This window comes from Henckelia pumila, chromosome 2 (assembly GCF_033568475.1).
Source record: "Henckelia pumila isolate YLH828 chromosome 2, ASM3356847v2, whole genome shotgun sequence".
NCBI lineage: Eukaryota > Viridiplantae > Streptophyta > Magnoliopsida > Lamiales > Gesneriaceae > Henckelia > Henckelia pumila.
The window spans coordinates 137,153,333-137,171,710 of record NC_133121.1 but is presented as its reverse complement, the minus strand read 5'-3'; the positions used below and the strand labels follow the sequence as shown (position 1 = coordinate 137,171,710).

At 41.4% G+C, this 18,378-nt stretch overlaps 1 protein-coding gene across 1 annotated transcript; it reads right to left on the bottom strand.

Annotated features, from left to right (window-relative positions):
- Positions 1-8,221: 8,221 nt before the first annotated feature.
- LOC140878500 (uncharacterized) lies at positions 8,222-10,873 on the bottom strand. Its single transcript, XM_073282099.1, has one exon. The coding sequence runs from the start codon at positions 10,871-10,873 to the stop codon at positions 8,222-8,224; it is 2,652 nt and encodes an 883-aa protein (XP_073138200.1).
- Between the last annotated feature and the right edge of the window lie 7,505 nt (positions 10,874-18,378).

Here is an 18,378-nt window from a genome sequence, read left to right as displayed (position 1 = left end):
GTTTGGAATATTGGCGTAATTAATATTAATGCTGGAATTGACCGGAAATAAGAAATGTATTATATATATGTCAGAAATGTTTTTGTAAAAAAAAATTTATAGAAAGGAAATTAATTTAAGCATCGTCACGTTTCACTTTTTCATATTTTCTTCCTTTGTTCGTTAGGCATGTTTTTTTTTTCTTTTTTTTTGAGAGGAGCGTGTTGTAATTTTTTTTGACGGGAAATTTGTAATCTTTATTAACGATAATTAAAAGTCATTTATTACAAGATTAACCAGCCAACTAGACAAATTCCCAGGCATCCAACAGAAATGAGCAGGGAAAGAACAACCAAACTTAGCTAAGGAGTGAGCCACAACATTGGCAGATCTCCTAGCATGACAAACATAAACAACATCTAAATGAGAAATCAACGATTTAATTTATTGAGCACATAATCCTGCATAACTCATATCACTTAATGGCGATGTGATTGCTTGCACTGCCAAAAGTGAATCTAAAAAAATAAGCACCTTGTTTAATCCTTTATCCCGGATCACGTGAAGCCCTTCTCGAATTGCCAATAATTCTCCAATAACCACATATTGAGGTAGCGGATAAGTCTTTCCAACTGCCACCAAAGGTTGGCCCAAGTGATTCCTAACAATGCATCCAATACCACAACAATTCCTAGTAGTATCAAAGCTTGCGTCTACATCCAAGCGCAAATGTTCTTCAGGGGGAGCGATCCAATGTATTGGAATGGCCGAGACTGCCAAGATATTTGGTACAGCAAGCTCCTTTAAAGCCATCTGATAATCCTGCAAAAATGCAACTCTGAGGGCCGCCGATGAGCGCAGAGTAGGAGTTTTGCTACTGTGAGTGATCCGACATCGCTCACTCCAGATTATCCAAGCCTGGCAAGCAAAATTTTCTGCCTGTTGTCAATCACCCAAGGCCATTAAACGCAGACATGCATCTCTCGTATCATAGTGAAAATGTGGCTTGAAGCGTGTTGTAGTTTGATGCGAACATCATAAAATGAATATCCAGGCGTAAGTTCTTTTTTTTTTTTGAGTTGTTGTTTTTTCCTTCTATTTTTTTCTCATGCCTGTTTGTAGTAACGGGCCTCCTTTTTATACGCATTGACCCGGCCTCTTCCATGATTGCCCAGCATGGCCCAACTGACAACTGTTTTTGTGATGGGATAGTTGTCACGTAGGATTGACCCCCCCGTAATACTAGGAAGAGCCCATGCCGAGCCCATACTGTTACGCCATGCTGCCTAATGATTTGATTTGCAGTAAGAGTCTGCCACACGTAAAGGAGGTATGAGCTTCTTTTTATATGAAATGACCCTGGGCACACCGAGTATTACGGGCCCCTGGTTTTCGGGTATTTATCCTTGATACCTGAGCCCCTGAAGGAGCTCTTAGGTTCCCGGCTTAGGAGATGATCCCGGGCCCATCACCCGGGACTTATCGGGATGACGCCGGGCTCCCGTCTTGCAAGCCCACCCCGGGCTCACCGTCTGGGCTTATCAGGATAACACCACACCTCCGGCAAATAGTCGGGCTAGAACTTGTTTCGCTGTCCCGAGAGATTAGTATGGCCCTTCCCCGGTGGTCCTGTGTGGTACACTGAGCTCCACGTCAGCCCTAAATGCTTCGTAGTACGCATTGTCAGAGATCTTTTCAGAGGTCGCTTTAGCTTTCCAAGCACGCTTTGCGCATTTCTTCCGTTCAATTCAAAATAGACGGCTTAGATTGCCCAGACCTTTTATTAATACTCCAGCACTTGTGCTTCTCTTCACCTCCTCATTGCCTCCCCCCCCCCCCCCTGCGCGATTGTCTCTGATTATCCGTCCTTCGCTTCCACTTCCGTCATTCGTCTCCCGCACACTTTCACTCGCCTCGTAATTACGTAAGTATTCTTTTTTCCTTCATGTCTACTGGTACGCCCTCTACCTCTGGGGCGAATGCCAAAGGCTCGCCTAGAGACGAAGAGCCTAGCGGTGACTCGAGCGATGCCCGTTCCGCTTCGGCTCTTCCTTCCCGACCTCGCCTTTCTAGAAAAACTTCCCGCGCAAAACACTCTGTAGCCTCGTCCTCCAATGCGAGGGGAAGAGGAAAAAAGAAAGTGCAGAACCCCACCCCCCTTGCCTCTGTTCCGCCAACCCTAGGATGGTTCACCCATCTTCCCAGCACCTTATCGCAGGGGGCGGCGGAGGAATTGCGTGGCTCGGGAGAAATCCCCTTATCTTATACTTTGTTTCGCCCCTTATCAGGGAGCACACCCGATATCCCTCTGTCGGGTTGTCATACCTTTTTTCGGGATCAAATCCGTAGCGGTCTTCGCTTTCCCATTCCTCCTTTCTACCTGGCAGTTGCCGAATTTTTCCGAGTTCCGGTTAACCAATTTCATCCGAACTCCTTCCGAATTATGGCACCCACCTACATTCTTTTCAAAATGCATAACTTAGCCATCACCCCCCTCATCTTTCACTACTTTCTATCCTTCCGTTTTAACGAGGGGGCCTTTTCTTTGGCCGCCCGGCAGAATGCTCGCTTCCTTTCCGATATCTCTTCTTCCCTGAAGGGATGGAAAGAAAGGTACTTCTTTATCCGCCCCCCGGTCCCCTTCTCTTTTAGGACCGGATTTTTGTCCACCCTTCCCCCTCAACCTGAACTCCCTGAAAACTATAAGGTTGAGGAGCCCTACGTTCGCAGCCTGGCTTTAGTGGGCAACCAAAACTTCTCTTTCCCTGTCCTTTTAACGCATGAGAATATGATAGCTTATGGGTTGAGTACCCGGGTGGAAGATCCCCTTAACCAGGTGATTGACGCTTACGGTGCTCCGGGAGCTCAACCTGGTAAGTTATGGTTCTCTTCCTGTCGTTTGTTTTGATTTGTTTGTTGCATCCTATCCCTAATATATTGTTTTCTTGTGGCAGATCCGTCGGACGTGATGAGGGAGGAGTTTGCCCAGCGAGCTATAGAAAGGCAGGCTGCCAAGGAGAAAACCAGGGCCTTAGCGGAAAGGCGGAAGAAAGCCAGGGAGGAGGAAAAGAGCCGTGCTGCCTTCTCCGGCCCTCCACGCTTGCCTACCGCTGTATCCCTGCCCCCGATCCAGACTTCTCTCCTCCCTGCTTCTCTCTCACTCCTCCATGATGGGGCTTTGGCGGATATGGTACCAGCCTCCTCCCATATCTCCTCTCAGCCCAACCCACCTCTTTCGGCTGAGGATTTGGAGGATGAAGTTCCGCTTTCCCAGCAAAAGAGGAAGGCTCTCCGGGACCCTGACATGATCATTCTGAGCAACCCGGAGGACGTTACTGCCCCTGTCCCTCCTTCTCCAACTCTCCCGGCTAAGCCCGACAGGTCTCTAGCCTCGAATTGGGACATCCCCTCGGCCAGCATGGAGCACATGGGGTGCGCCTGGGGGAACCGAGTAAATTCCTCTACTTGGAACTCTCGATTTCCCTTATTCCTGACAGGGACCACCTCTTCGAAGGCTGCAGTGGTCCAAAGTTTGCTTTCACCCGAGGAGAGAACATCTCTGTCGGTGCGGGGTGCTACCTCCAAGTTCTCCGAAGGCTTATCTCATGCCTATACGGTGAGTACGGGTCCAGTGTCCTATTTCTTTCCTTGCTTCCTTTGTCTCATCCCACTTTTGTCCTGTAGGGCCTATGCATGCTAGCCAGTGCTCTGGAGGAAACAACCTCCGTCCTCCACCGGGAAAGAGAAAAAACTCATTCTTTCGAGGAGCGCATGGCCCAGCTTCGCCTTAACGCCGCCCGGCTACAGGGGATGCATGATGCCGAGGTTGGTGCTCTGCGCTCGGCACTGGAGAGTTCCCGGGTGGAAGCTACCCAGGCCCAAGATGAATGGCAAAGAAAGCTGGCTGCCGCCCAAGAGATCCATCTAAAGGCGTCACAGGCTCTTCAAAACCAACTGAGGGAAGACCGAGAGGAGACTAACAAGGCTTTGGCCTTATCGGATGCTGCCCGGCGAGAGACGGAGATGCGTCAGGCTGTGATAGAGAAGATGCAGGCAGGGTTAATTGCCGCTTGGACAGAGGCGGGCCTGTCTCGCCTACTAGCCGAGGATGCCGACTCCTCTTTGAAGAAGCAGCTGATGACCGAGTCTCAGCGGAAGGAAGCTTTTCTGGCCTCAAAAGATTTCAAGAAGATGGTGATAGACCAATCCTTTGACTTCTTTGCTCAGGGCTTCGACCTATGTTCTGTGCAATACGAAGAGGCCGGGTTAAGTCAAGAAGGGGTCCCGAACATCCATCGAGCTATTGCATCCCTGCCCTCTTCTTCCATGACCGGGGAGGAGACATCTCCTGAAGAAAAGTAAAAACGAGTGCCCGAGGCGTGTCCTTATCTCTTGTTTTAATACGTTTCTAGGGATATTTTTCTTTCTTTGTAAAAAACATTGAGTAATGAATATTCTTTCCCCTTTTTCGTTGTTTATTTGATTTTCTTTGGCTTTTTGTCACCTTGCGTATTTGAATTCCCTGTTGATTATCGGGATTTTGAATTACCCGGGTGTTTAGGTGTCAGGGTGGTAGGTCATCTTTGCATACCGAGATGATGGATCTCCCGGGTTTTTATGTGCATGGCTTGTGAATTACCACGGGCCTTTGCATACCTGGGCCCCTGAAATGACCCCGGGCTCACCGTCCGGGCCTATCAGGATAACACCATACCTCCGGCGAATAGTCGGGCTAAAACCTGTTTCGCTGTCCCGAGAGGCATAGCACTATAAGATAATCCTGAGCCACCGATGATGAGATGCTTGTTCCATACATGGCCCATGTGTTACTAAAGGCTTTTGAGTACCAGGGTAGTGGAACGCCTGGGTTTATGGTGCCAGGGTAGTGGATCGTCTGGGCTTATGGTGCCAGGATAGTGGGTCACCTGGGCTTTAAGTTTCCATGGGTTTGCCATAAGCTTTAAGTACCAGGGTAGTGGAACGCCTGGGTTTATGGTGCCAGGGTAGTGGATCGCCTGGGCTTAGGGTGCCAGGGTAGTGGATCACCTGGGCTTTAAGGTGTCATGGGTTTGCCATGGGCTTTAAGTACCAGGGTAGTGTAACACCTGGGTTTATGGTGCCAGGGTAGTGGATCGCCTGGGCTTATGGTGCCAGGGTAGTGGATCACCTGGGCTTTAAGGTGCCATGGGTTTGCCATGGGCTTTAAGTACCAGGGTAGTGGAACGCCTGGGTTTATGGTGACAGGGTAGTGGATCGCCTGGGCTTATGGTGCCAGGGTAGTGGATCACCTGGGCTTTAAGGTGCCATGGGTTTGCCATGGGCTTTAAGTACCAGGGTAGTGGAACGCCTGGGTTTATGGTGACAGGGTAGTGGATCGCCTGGGCTTATGGTGCCAGGGTAGTGGATCACCTGGGCTTTAAGGTGCCATGGGTTTGCCATGGGCTTTAAGTACCAGGGTAGTGGAACGCCTGGGTTTATGGTGCCAGGGTAGTGGATCGCCTGGGCTTATGGTGCTAGGGTAGTGGATCACCTGGGCTTTAAGGTGCCATGGGTTTGCCATGGGCTTTAAGTACCAGGGTAGTGGAACGCCTGGGTTTATGGTGTCAGGGTAGTGGATCGCCTGGGCTTATGGTGCCAGGGTAGTGGATCATCTGGGCTTTAAGGTGCCATGGGTTTGCCATGGGCTTTAAGTACCAGGGTAGTGGAACGCCTGGGTTTATGGTGCCAGGGTAGTGGATCGCCTGGGCTTATGGTGCCAGGATAGTGGATCGTCTGGGCTTATGGTGCCAGGGTAGTGGATCACCTGGGCTTTAAGGTGCCATGGGTTTGCCATGGGCTTTAAGTACCAGGGTAGTGGAATTCCTGGGTTTATGGTGCCAGGGTAGTGGATCGCCTGGGCTTATGGTGCCAGGGTAGTGGATCACCTGGGCTTTAAGGTGCCATGGGTTTGCTATGGGCTTTAAGTACATTTAAACAAAACACATATTTATTCACATAACAGCATGGAATACATATTACAACAAGTTTGCTTTTAAGAGTAATACAACTTGAGATGCAACGTGTTCCAAGGCCGCTTCAGGGTCTTACCTTGACTGTCTTCCAAGTACCAAGCCCCTCTCCCCACCTTTCGAGTAATCTTGTAAGGACATTCCCACTTTGTTTCTAACTTCTTCACATCCCCTGCAGGGTTAACCTTTTTTAATACGAGATCTCCTATCTGGAATTCTCGAGGCTTGACTCCCTTATTGAAAGCTTTCATCACCCTTCCCCTATAAGCCTCTATCCTTACAGCTGCCCTTTCTCGCTTCTCCTCTATCAAGTCCAACTCCTGCGCTCGGCTACTGGTTCCTTCCCCTTGATAAGCTTGTATTCGGGGAGAAGATTGCCCAATCTCCACTGGTAACACTGCCTCGGACCCATACACCAAGCCAAAAGGTGTTTCTCCTATAGCTGTTTTCGGCGTAGTACGATAAGCCCACAACACCCCTGCAATTTCTTCCACCCAATTTTTACCCATGCCATAGAGTCTGGCCTGCAAAGACCGTACTATCGTTCGATTATTTACTTCCGTCTGTCCATTACTCTGAGGATAAGCCACCGAGGTAAAGGCCTGTTGTATCTTCATCTCAGCACACCAATCCTTCATCTTCCGTCCCTGAAACTGCCTTCCATTATCAAAAACTAATTTCCGAGGAACACCAAACTGGCAAACAATATTTTTTCATATGAAGTTTAACACAACTTCTTCTGTAATTCTTGCAAGGGGCTCCGCCTCTACCCACTTAGAGAAGTAATCTACCGCAACTAGAAGGAACTTCTTCTGCTTGGACCCTAGAGGAAAAGGTCCCACAATATCCAAGCCCCACTGGTCAAATGGGCAGGATGCCCATACTGCTTGCAACTCTGATGCCGGCTTATGAGAAAAATTTCCAAATCTTTGACATCCTTCGCAAACATTGACTTGACGGACATCCTGCTGTAGAGTAGGCCACCAATACCCGGCTAATAGAGTACGCCGGGCTAGGCTCCACATTCCTCCGTGATCCCCACAACATCCTTCATGTATTTCTTGGAGCACATACTTCACCTCCTTCTCCTCCATGCATCTTAGTAGTGGGCCCTGAAAGGATCTCCGATACAGACTCCCATTTAAAAGGGTAAAACGGGGTATCTGTCTTCTGACCTTTTGGGCTACTGCCCTATCTGAGGGAAGAGTCCCTGTCTGTAAATAGTTAATGAGAGGGGTCATCCAAGATTCCCCCTTTCCTTCCTGCTTTTCTTCCTCTATTGCCAACACCAACCCCACTTGTTGTATCACTTCCCGGCTGTTACCACTACTCCAGGAAGTAGCCATTTTGTCCAGCGCATCTGCCTCAGTATTATGTTCCTGGGGAATCTGCTCTATGTTCCAACTAGAGAAATCACTTCCCTGCTTCTTGACCAGTTCCATGTACTCTCGCAACCTTTCTTCCTTAACACTGAACACTCCCTGTAATTGTTGCACTACCAGCTGGGAATCGGAGTAAATAATTACATGCTCCGCTCCCGCTTCTCGAGCCAACTTTAAACCCGTCGCGACTGCCTCGTACTCTGCCTCATTGTTGGACTTGAAAGTGTGCAACCTCATGGCTATCCGGGTTTTCTCCTGCGTGGGAGAGATCAAAACCACACCCACCCCACTTCCTTCCGAGATGCTAGCCCCGTCCACGAACACCCTCCATACTTCCTCCTGGTGTCAAGAAATCGGACAGAGCCTGCGCCTTGATAGCAACCCGGGTTGATATTCGATGTCATACTCCCCTAGCTCCACCGCCCATTTGACCAGTCTACCCGAAGTATCTGGATGAGTCATCACCCGGCCCAGCAAACTGTTAGTTAAGACCGTGATTGGATGAGACAGGAAGTACGGTCTAAGCTTCCGGGCCGTAAGGATGAGCGCAAGAGCCATCTTTTCTATATCACCATACCTAGTTTCTGGTCCTTTCAAGGCATGACTTACATAATAGACAGGTTTCTGGTCCCTGGCTTCCTCTCTTATCAGCACGGAACTCACAGCATGCTCGGTTGTAGAGAGATATACCCACATTTCTCCGGGCTTTGGTTTGACCAGAACCGGCAGATTAGCCAGATGCTCCTTCAACTCCTGAAAAGCTTTCTCGCATTCTTGAGTCCATCCAAATTTTTGGGCATTTCTCAACACCTGGAAGAAGGGATAACTCCTATGAGCCGAGCGGGCGATGAATCAAGACAGGGCGGTGATTCTCCCTGTCAACCGCTGCACTTCCCTGATAGAGGTTGGTGAGGGCATTTCTTTCAATACTTTCACCTTTTCGGGATTTACCTCTATCCCTCTTTCCGTTACCACAAAACCCAAAAACTTCCCACTCTTGACTCCGAAAACACACTTGGCTGGGTTAAGCTTTACCCCGTACTTCCGAAGAGTGTTGAAGGTTTCTTCTAAGTCGGGAATGAAATCCCGCCCAGTTCGGAACTTTACCAGGATGTCATCTACATATCCCTCCACATTCCGGCCGAGCTGGCCCTGAAAGACCTTGTCCATCATCCTTTGATAAGTAGCCCTTGCATTTTTTAACCCGAACGGCATAACCACATAACAAAAAGTCCCTTCGGAAGTGATAAAACTAACCTTGTCTTGATCCTCCTGTGCCAGGGGGATTTGGTGGTATCCCTGGTATGCGTCCATAAAGCTGAGCAACTCAAAGCCTGATGTGGAGTCCACCAGCTGATCAACCCGAGGGAGGGGGTAACAATCTTTAGGGGAAGCTTCATTCAGGTTCTGGAAATCAATGCACATCCTCCACTTCCCGGTGGCTTTGGGTACCAGTATCACATTAGACAGCCAAGTAGGAAACTGTACCTCCCGGATATGTCCTGCCTCCTTTAACTCCCGAACCTGGTCAGCGATGACTTTGTCCTTCTCCGCCCCAAAATGCCGCTTCTTTTGTTTGATAACCCGAGCTCCCGGGAGGATATTTAGTTTGTGTTCGGCCACTTGAGATGGGATTCCAGTTAGCTCCTGTGAAGACCAGGCGAATACATCTGTATTCTTGGCCAGGCACGCTTTCAACTGATCCATAAGGCCGACCTCCAAATCCCTAGCTATCTTGACAATTTTTCCCGGTTGTTCTGGGAATAACTGCACTACCTCATGTTCCTCCTTAACTTCTCCTACTGTGCACACTTCCTTTTTGCAAGGATCACCTCTTCCTTGCTCACCCCGGGCTTTCTTGTTGTCCACTCGTACAGTATCAGCATAACACCTTCGAGAGGAGGTTTGGTCTCCTTTTACTTCCCCTATCTGGTTTTCCACCGGGAATTTAATCTTTTGATGATATCCAGAGGCCACAACCATGAAGGCGTTCAAAGCTGGTCTCCCTAAGATGACATTATAGGAAGATGGAGCTTCTACTATTGAAAAGAGAGTCATGATAGTTCTTCTCAATTCACCGGTTCCCAGGGTAATGGGCAACCATACCTCTCCCCAAGGCTGTACTGTGTGCCCTGTGAACCCGTAGAGAGAGGTTTTCACCGAATTGACCTCACATCCCAGCAGGTCCATTTGTTCAAAAGCTTCTTGGAAAATGACATTTACCGAGCTTCCGGAATCAATAAAAACCCGCCTTATGTCATAGTTGGCCACCCTGGCTTGGATGAGCAAACCATCATTATGAGGGGTGATCACGTCCTTTAAATCCTCTGGCCCGAAGGAAATGACCGGGCAAGAGGTTACTTTCCGGGCCTCCAACCCCAATACTTCTCTCTTACTCCAAGATTTCCGGGCCCTATTCAAATCCCTATCAGTGGATCCCCCCGATATCATGTTGATGACTCCTCGGGAGGGTCTGTCTCGTGCCCTATCATCCAGTCGCTGAGGTGGAACTTCCCGGGCTTTTTCTGAGACAGCCTCATTAGGCCTGTGTGTTGCAAATCCTTGTGCCCGATAAGGTCCTCGCTGTCTTTTATCCATCCGCCTTTCCTCTCCTGACATCGGCCTTTTTGCCTCCGGGGCGCGTCTTCTGCACTCGCTGGTATCATGAGTATTGACCTCGTGGATGGAGCAATATTTTCCCGCTCCTTTCTGAGAGGTCTGCCGAACTTCCTCCTCGCACACATGGACCCCTCGATCTCTAGTTACTTTCGGCGGGGCATGAGCCATCAACCTCCCTGGATAATCATTTCTCCCTCCTCCCGAGTTATTCCTATTTCCTCTTTTTCTGTTTCCCTCTCGCTTATCTTTATCCCTCTTTTTCTTCTGGGCTTCTTCCAAGTTAATGTACTTTTCAGCCCGGGCTAAAAGGTCCTCAAAGTTTCGAGGAGTTTTCTTTAACAGCGACCGAAAGAATTCTCCCTCCCTGAGACCTTGAGTAAAGGCTGTGATCCGGGTTTTAGGTGCGCACGCTGGAATCTCTAAAGTTATCTTGTTGAACTTCTTGATATATGCCCTTAGAGATTCCTCTCCGACCTGCTTCACCTCAAAGAGACTGAGGGTAGTCTTTCGGTACCGTTTACTGCTGCTGAAATGCTGCAGAAAGATTTCCCGAAACTTCTTAAAGACATCAATGCTTCCGTCCTCCAAGTTTTCAAACCACCTTTGGGCAGAATCTTCTAATGTGGTTAAGAAAACTTTACATTTGATTTGATCATTATAACAATGTAACATGACCACATTTTCGAACCGGGCCATGTGCTCTTCTGGATCACCGTTACCATCGTATCCTTTGATCTTCGCTGATTTGAATTGTACTGGCAAGGGCTCTTTAATAATCTCCGGCGAGAAAGGGCATCCCGAGCTTTTGACTCGCGAAGATTCCCGCGAGTCAGTGTTTTCTAACTTTAAAATTTTCTGCTTCATCAGTTCCAATTCTCCCAACATGGTGACATGGGCAGACTCAGCGTGTGATTATGCCTCCTGTTCCGCCTGTACGCCCTCTCGTCCTCCTCTTCTCTTCTCCTTCTCTTTTCATTCTTCCCGCACCTTATCTACTGTTTTCTCCTTCTCCTTCCCTGGTTCCTCCTGGTTTTTCTCCTGCTCCTTCTCCTGTTGTTTCTCCGGATCACCTTCCCTCTTCTCTTGTTGTAGAGCTAGGATCCTTTGTAACGCTGCCTTTACCATGGCGTTCACTTGCTCCTGCAGATTTTCCATCGCTTGCTGGGAGCTTTCAGGATCCTCAATAATCGTCATATCTACGTCTTAAATCTCAATTTTCCACAGACGGAGCCAATGATGCGAACATCATAAAATGAATATCCAGGCGTAAGTTCTTTTTTTTTTTTGAGTTGTTGTTTTTTCCTTCTATTTTTTTCTCATGCCTGTTTGTAGTAAGGGGCCTCCCTTTTATACGCATTGACCCGGCCTCTTCCATGATTGCCCAGCATGGCCCAACTGACAACTGTTTTTGTGATGGGATAGTTGTCACGTAGGATTGACCCCCCCGTAATACTAGGAAGAGCCCATGCCGAGCTCATACTGTTACGTCATGCTGCCTAATGATTTGATTTGCAGTAAGAGTCTGCCACACGTAAAGGAGGTATGAGCTTCCTTTTATATGAAATGACCCTGGGCCCACCGAGTATTACGGGCCCCTGGTTTCCGGGTATTTATCCTTGATACCTGAGCCCCTGAAGGAGCTCCTAGGTTCCCGGTTTAGGAGATGATCCTGGGCCCATCACCCGGGACTTATCGGGATGACGCCGGGCTTCCGTCTTGCAAGCCGACCCCGGGCTCACCGTCCGGGCTTATCAGGATAACATAGTTAAACTTGTATAATATGTTATTGTCATTTGATAGCGTTGGTAGAGTTCACATACACACCTTAGTGGATCTAATGATTCTTGAATTGTCACATCAACATTATAATATTAATTATACTTTTATGAAACAAAGGATATATTATCTAAGTACTATCCTAAAGGTAGCATCTCATTACCCCAAACGACATAATTTATTTGATTTTTGTTTCTTTGTTCTTTTGCGTTTCAACTAGTTCACGGATCAATATACTGAATCCTATTATGGTTGCGTTTGGATTGATGAATTTTAAATTTATGGATTCTGATTAATTATCTTTTTATTGTCTACAATGAAACAATAGTTTAAGGTAATGTTTGAGAGAGCTTATAGGAAGCATTTTTCAGTTTTTTTTAACAAAAAATTTGTTAAGAAAATGATGAGAATGCTTCTTAGAAGCTCTCCCAAACACTATAAATATTAAATTCATATTTTGCTTATTTACACATTAGTAATACAAAGTTTAATGAATTTGAAATGATACAATTATTGGTTGAGCTTGAAATTCATACCAATTAACCTGAAATACAATATAAAACTATTTTTACGTTAATGTTGGATAATATAATTAGTTTACTAGGTATTTGGAAGGAACAAAATAACGCTTGTCACGAAAAGTGTGTATCAAAATTGACTATTTCCGTTTGAATGAAAATATGTGATCTCGAATATATGGAGCAGGAGCATTTGACTTTGATAAATTAACATAAATCTAACTTTATAATCATTGAAGAATTAATTAAATTTACAAAATGCATAGAGTTGGACTGTAACTTAATCTAAGTCCACTCATTGGGCGTCTGCGGTACAATTAAAATTATCGGATTTTTTATTTTTATTATATGTGTCTCATCATATTTGGACATTTAGAATAACGAGGGCTTGTTTTTTTGCCACGTCTCCAAAGTCGTATATCTAGACAATAAATAAGAATTCATGTATTAGGTTGGACAAAAAATTTGTTGTTTTATCAAAATTTATAATTAGTGATATTATAATATTTTAAGGCTGCGTTTACTTGTCTTAATAAATGAGAGATAACAATATTAATATCGACTAAATTCTATGTTTATTTGAAAATTAAAAATTATTATAAATCCTTAAGCCCGTTAATAATGAGATTTAGAAATGATTTTTAATCCTAAATTTTAGAAGAGATTATAAATTTGTACATGGTGAAAAGAGAAAAAAAAATCAATCCCAAATTAATTCATCAAACTAAACATATTATTATTTTTTTATAACCACTTCATATCCTATCAAATTATACTAATAATCACATTTTAATCTATCCTTTCTTAATCTCATCTCTTAAAGTAAACGCAACATAAATATCACAACAAGTGTTGACTATTCAACCAAAGTATCAAATTAGAAGATCAAGAGAATTAAATATCACGAGTTAATATATGAAATGATATTTTAATTGATATGAGGTCTTCTAGGTGAAGTTCAAAAATAAAACCACGAGAGTTTATGCCCAAAGTAAAGAATATCATATAATTGTGGTGATATCCGAGCTCCGTTATTCAACAACAACTCAAATGACACACTCATCCCTCTCCTAGTATGAACAATTATGTACTAGTAAATACGCACACGCAATACACGTACACAATATAATATATTATTGGAGAAAATAATGATGATTATCAAACATTAATTTTATGTTTTTGTGGAAATAAGTTTTTCGAAAATGATATGGGAAATTTTTTGTTGTTGTTTTAAACATAAATGGAAGTTAATTTTCAAATATAAAAATGAAAAATCAATTAAAAATATTAAACAATTTTTTATGTGTCACTCTTGCTTTATATATACTAGTGATCCGAAGTACGCGTTGCGTGGTTTTACAGTATTTTTTTAATAAAATTTGTTTTTTTATTTCTAGTTTGAGAAAAAAGAACGTTCGTTTGTGAGATATGTGAGAGAGATGTGTGATGAAATTAAAATTATGAAAGTTGTCAAAATGTTATTTTGCCATTTGCCTTCATAAAAAAAAGGAAAGCTGTGCAGAGAACTCTCAATGAACATGGGTAAAATGGAGAAGAAAATTGGTGTCATCTTGACACACTAAAAGTAGTTATTAAAGGGTGCTCAATTTTATATAATAGTATATATATAAATATATATATATATATATATATATATATATATATATATATATATAGTAATAGCAATTGTAATTGTTACTCGTGTATGGGATGTCCATGTCAGTCTCAGATGATGCTCTTGAAGTTTTGTAACTTGGTAGAGTACGGTCACTAGCGTATCTGAATTTATACTTCTTCCAATTCAAATTATATATACATGATTATATATGTTTATTTTTTTAAAAAAAATGTGTATAAGTAACATTTTCAAGTTGAGATTTTTAATTAAACTTTGCTTCAAATCAAAGCTTGCTATAATAAATGTGAAGTACTGATTTTTCCAGCAATTAGCGGCAATATTGTTGAATGGCACTACATATATTTTTTTGAATCTAATAGTGAGTAAAATATTATTCAGCGAGAATTCGCCAATATTAATTAGACCACGACAAACATTAATGTAGGAGCTAATCAAGACGAAGAGCTCCTGAATTAATTCTAGTAGAATCCAGTCCGGGATTAATATACACAACACTGAATTTTTTTTATATTTTTTTTTGAGGGAATACACAACACTGAATTTAAAATATAAATACCATGAAAAATTAATGTTACCAATTTACTAGGTTTCCCTAAATATAAATATACCTTAGAGTAATTTAATTTTTTTCTAAAACTATTGAATAAAATTATAAAAACATTTACAAGCTCACTAAAGTACCAAAATGCTACTTACTATTTTAAAGTCAATCATGCCCAAAAAAGAAAATTTTTTATATTTTTTTACATCCTTTACACTCTCATTCAAGGATACCATTAACTACCACAATATATTTTTATTTTATTTTATTTTATTGCATGTGACAAGTTGGCTAATTAACCCCCAAAAAGAAAAAGAGAAACCAAATACTACGGTGGGAATACATTATCTTCTTTATTGACTTTAAATACATTATGTATAAATTCATGCAATAACTTTGGGCACACTATATTTAATATATTAGTTATAATTTTTTCTACAATTCCCAACCACTTTTCACTTTATCCTTATTCGCCACAATCACTTGCTTAATTGCCGGAACCAAAAATAACATAACATGGCGTCGACAAATTAGAACATAAAACTTATAACATGCACGTTCACACAATTTTATTCTAGACCTCTCAGTTTGCCTATAGATGCCCGTATATATATATATATACTAAGCAACAATTTTTAACACCGTGAGCAAAAACATGAAACACAACGACTTAATTGACGTCCACGTATTGGATATACACCCAGTGATCATAACAATAGATGTTCACTATCAAAATTATATATATATATATATATATATATATATATATATATTGTATATATAAATTTGACTATTCTTTGACGTTGGTTGTTTCTGATAGTTCAATGTTCTATTGAATTGCTCTTTTAATTTTTCAACTATATTACTGTGTGGTGCGGAGAGTACAGTACAAGTACGGATTACCAACCTTTAAGTTAATTACGGGCATTTATATTTTATTACCGTGACATCTAACCATATTTGTTTATTTATTATTTTATCTTGAAGTTATTTACCATGGAACTGAAGAGCATATGCACATGGGTCCTTAATTCAGACCTGATTTGAATGCCAACTTTTCTTTTGGGAATCGCGTGTGTTTCACACTGCCAAAGAAAGAATAACGTTTTGTTTGTTCACACAAGAATAAATCCGGATCGATTAGTATTTATCATCACATTAGTCGGATCGAATAAGAGATCTTTTATTCGAAAAATGAGCTGAATATGATTTCTAGCTCCAATGTAATTGCCGAGTATAAATCTGTTAGTTTTTGTTTAACTGTGTTCCGTTTTGTAGATTTTGGAAAACAAGCGATATTATTGATCTTTATATTTATTTATAAATTAAATGACAGGATTGTCATTGTTCTAAGTTAACATTTGCTCGTGGAATTCTGCTTGAGCTTGGGTCCAGCAAACACGAGAATGCCATTGAACGACTGACAAATCATGACTTGACCTTCCGTGCATGAAACCAAATTTATATAATATACAAACTATATATAGCAATCAGTTTATTATTATTTAATTATGTGGAATTACATAATTTATGCTTGGTTTAAAAAAAATCATTAATTAATTTTCAGCTGAATTAACAATCATATCCTCAATGATAGCAAATTTCATCGTTTAGCCATCGGACTAGACTCTGTGTCCGAGTCATCTGCTCAGTTTTACGCCTCATCAAGTGACTTGTCTCCTATTCATCAACAATTTCATCCCATCTTATCTGAGAAACTACAAATTTCAACCGCTTCACCGAGAAAAAAGTTATAAGAAATTCATCGGTGAATTATCGGTTCAGTCTCATATGTTTAACTTTTTTTTCGGTTCAGTCTCAAATATTTTGATGTTCTCGATTTCGCACTAACATTCAAAAAATTAGTCCAAGTTGATCATTCGGTCAATCTAATGGTTAAAATAATGAAATAAAAACCCAATTCAGTCTCAGATGATTGACTCATTTCTCGATTTGGTCCCTAATATTTCAGAATTCTCGATTTAGTTCTAAATGTTTGTCAATTTTAACCAAGTTCAATTTTAACCGAGTTGACGTCAAAATGAGTCAATTTAAAATGGATACATTTATCAACGTCAGCTATTATAGACTTTTATTTAATTTATTACACATTTTTCCATAAAATTGAAATTATAAAAAATCCATAACTGAAAAAATTGAAACTTTAATTCTAAAAAAATTCAAGGGCAAGAAAAAAAATTGACGAACAAGAGTACGAAATTCAACCAAATAATGACACATATAAAAAAAAATGATTTTTTATTTTAATTTTTTGAAAAAATCCTAGAAAATTCTATAGAAATGTCCGAATCCCATAAAAAGAAAATGTAGTTAGCGTGCGAAATAGAAAATCACAGTTACCTGATAGAGATAAATTGTATGCAACAACGTCAATTTTCATTCTTAAGATTGAGCCAAATTTTTGAGTGTGATATATAGCAACGAGAAAAAAAAAATTCCCAGCTCGAATTGGATTCGAATTTAGTGCGTCTGATTTAATTTGGGTTTTGGAGATTTTAGTGGTATGATTGTCATCTGTTATGTTTACAGTTAGTTTTAATCGTTAAATTGACAAAATGATCAATTTGATCAAAATTTGTAAACGTTTAGGACTAAATTGACAACACCAAAACATTTGTGACCAAACCGAGAAAAGAAACCAGACATCTGAGACTAAACTGAGTTTTTTTTCTCGTCGCATATCATTTCTACCGTTAGGTTTAACAGTTAATTTTGATGGAAGAACCAATTCGGTCAAAATTTGTAAATGTTTAGGACTAAATCGAAAACGATGAAATATTTGAGACCAAACTGATAAAGAACTATTTAAAGGACCAACAGTGCAATTTTTCCGTTACGTTCAATTAATAACGAATAACTATAACTAACACATAAAATTTATGAGTTTAGCTATAGCTTATATACATTAAATGTTATTTCTCCTAGCTAGATATAGGATGGGTTTGCAAATTTAATGTGCAAAAGAATATATAGAAGCGGCCCACCAAGGACAGTGAGTTGCTACGATGAATCAATGAATTGTTAGAGCATCATGTGCTTTGCCCAAATTTTCTGGAGTATCAAGACAACAAACTTCTAATTAAAACTTTGATTTCCAACAGACATCTTGGCCCCACACCTCCATTTCTTCTTCTTCTTTTTTTTTTTTGAAATTATAATAATAATAATAATTATAATGTTTGACCTATGAAATCTAGCTAGTCCCAACCAGAACCCCGATATCCAACGGAGTTAACTAGTGTTTGAAAGAGTTTTTAACAAGTATTTTTCAGCTTTTTTTTATAAAATTTCAAAATTTTATGAAGGAAAATTTGAGAAGTGCTTTCTAGAAGCTCTCAAACAATGTTTTAATCTATTTTTAAATAAAAAAATATTATTTAATTTTTATGAAATTATGTTTGGGAAATCTGTATAATTTGTTGAGTTAGATCATATCTTGTTCATATTTACAGTAAAAAATATTATTTTTGGCATAAAAAAATATTTTTTAATGAGTGACACAAATAAAAAATTTGTTTCACAAAATACACTCGTGAGACCTTCTCACAGTAAAATTTTTTATTTTATTTTTATAATTTGATGGACAGGTCGTTGATTCGATCGAGTCCTACTTATAATTGTATATTGCTTGTAAATAAATTAATAAATGCTAGTATCATAACACAATAACGAAGAGTACTTATATTATGTTGAGTAGTACTCACCCCTAGTACTAGCTCGGCAGACAGAGACAATTATGGGCGTTGTAAAACATCTTGTGGAACGTTTTATCGATTGTCTCTTCACACGCTTTTTTGGGTCCGAACATATATGTTACACTGTGTATCCAACAAGTGGTGCCCATAATATCAAAATTACTATATATAATGAATGCTCAACTGTCAAATAAAATATA

Bases quoted from the DNA above. Each gene is read 5' to 3' on its own strand.
- LOC140878500 (XM_073282099.1), bottom strand. From the start codon at position 10,873: ATGTTGGGAGAATTGGAACTGATGAAGCAGAAAATTTTAAAGTTAGAA.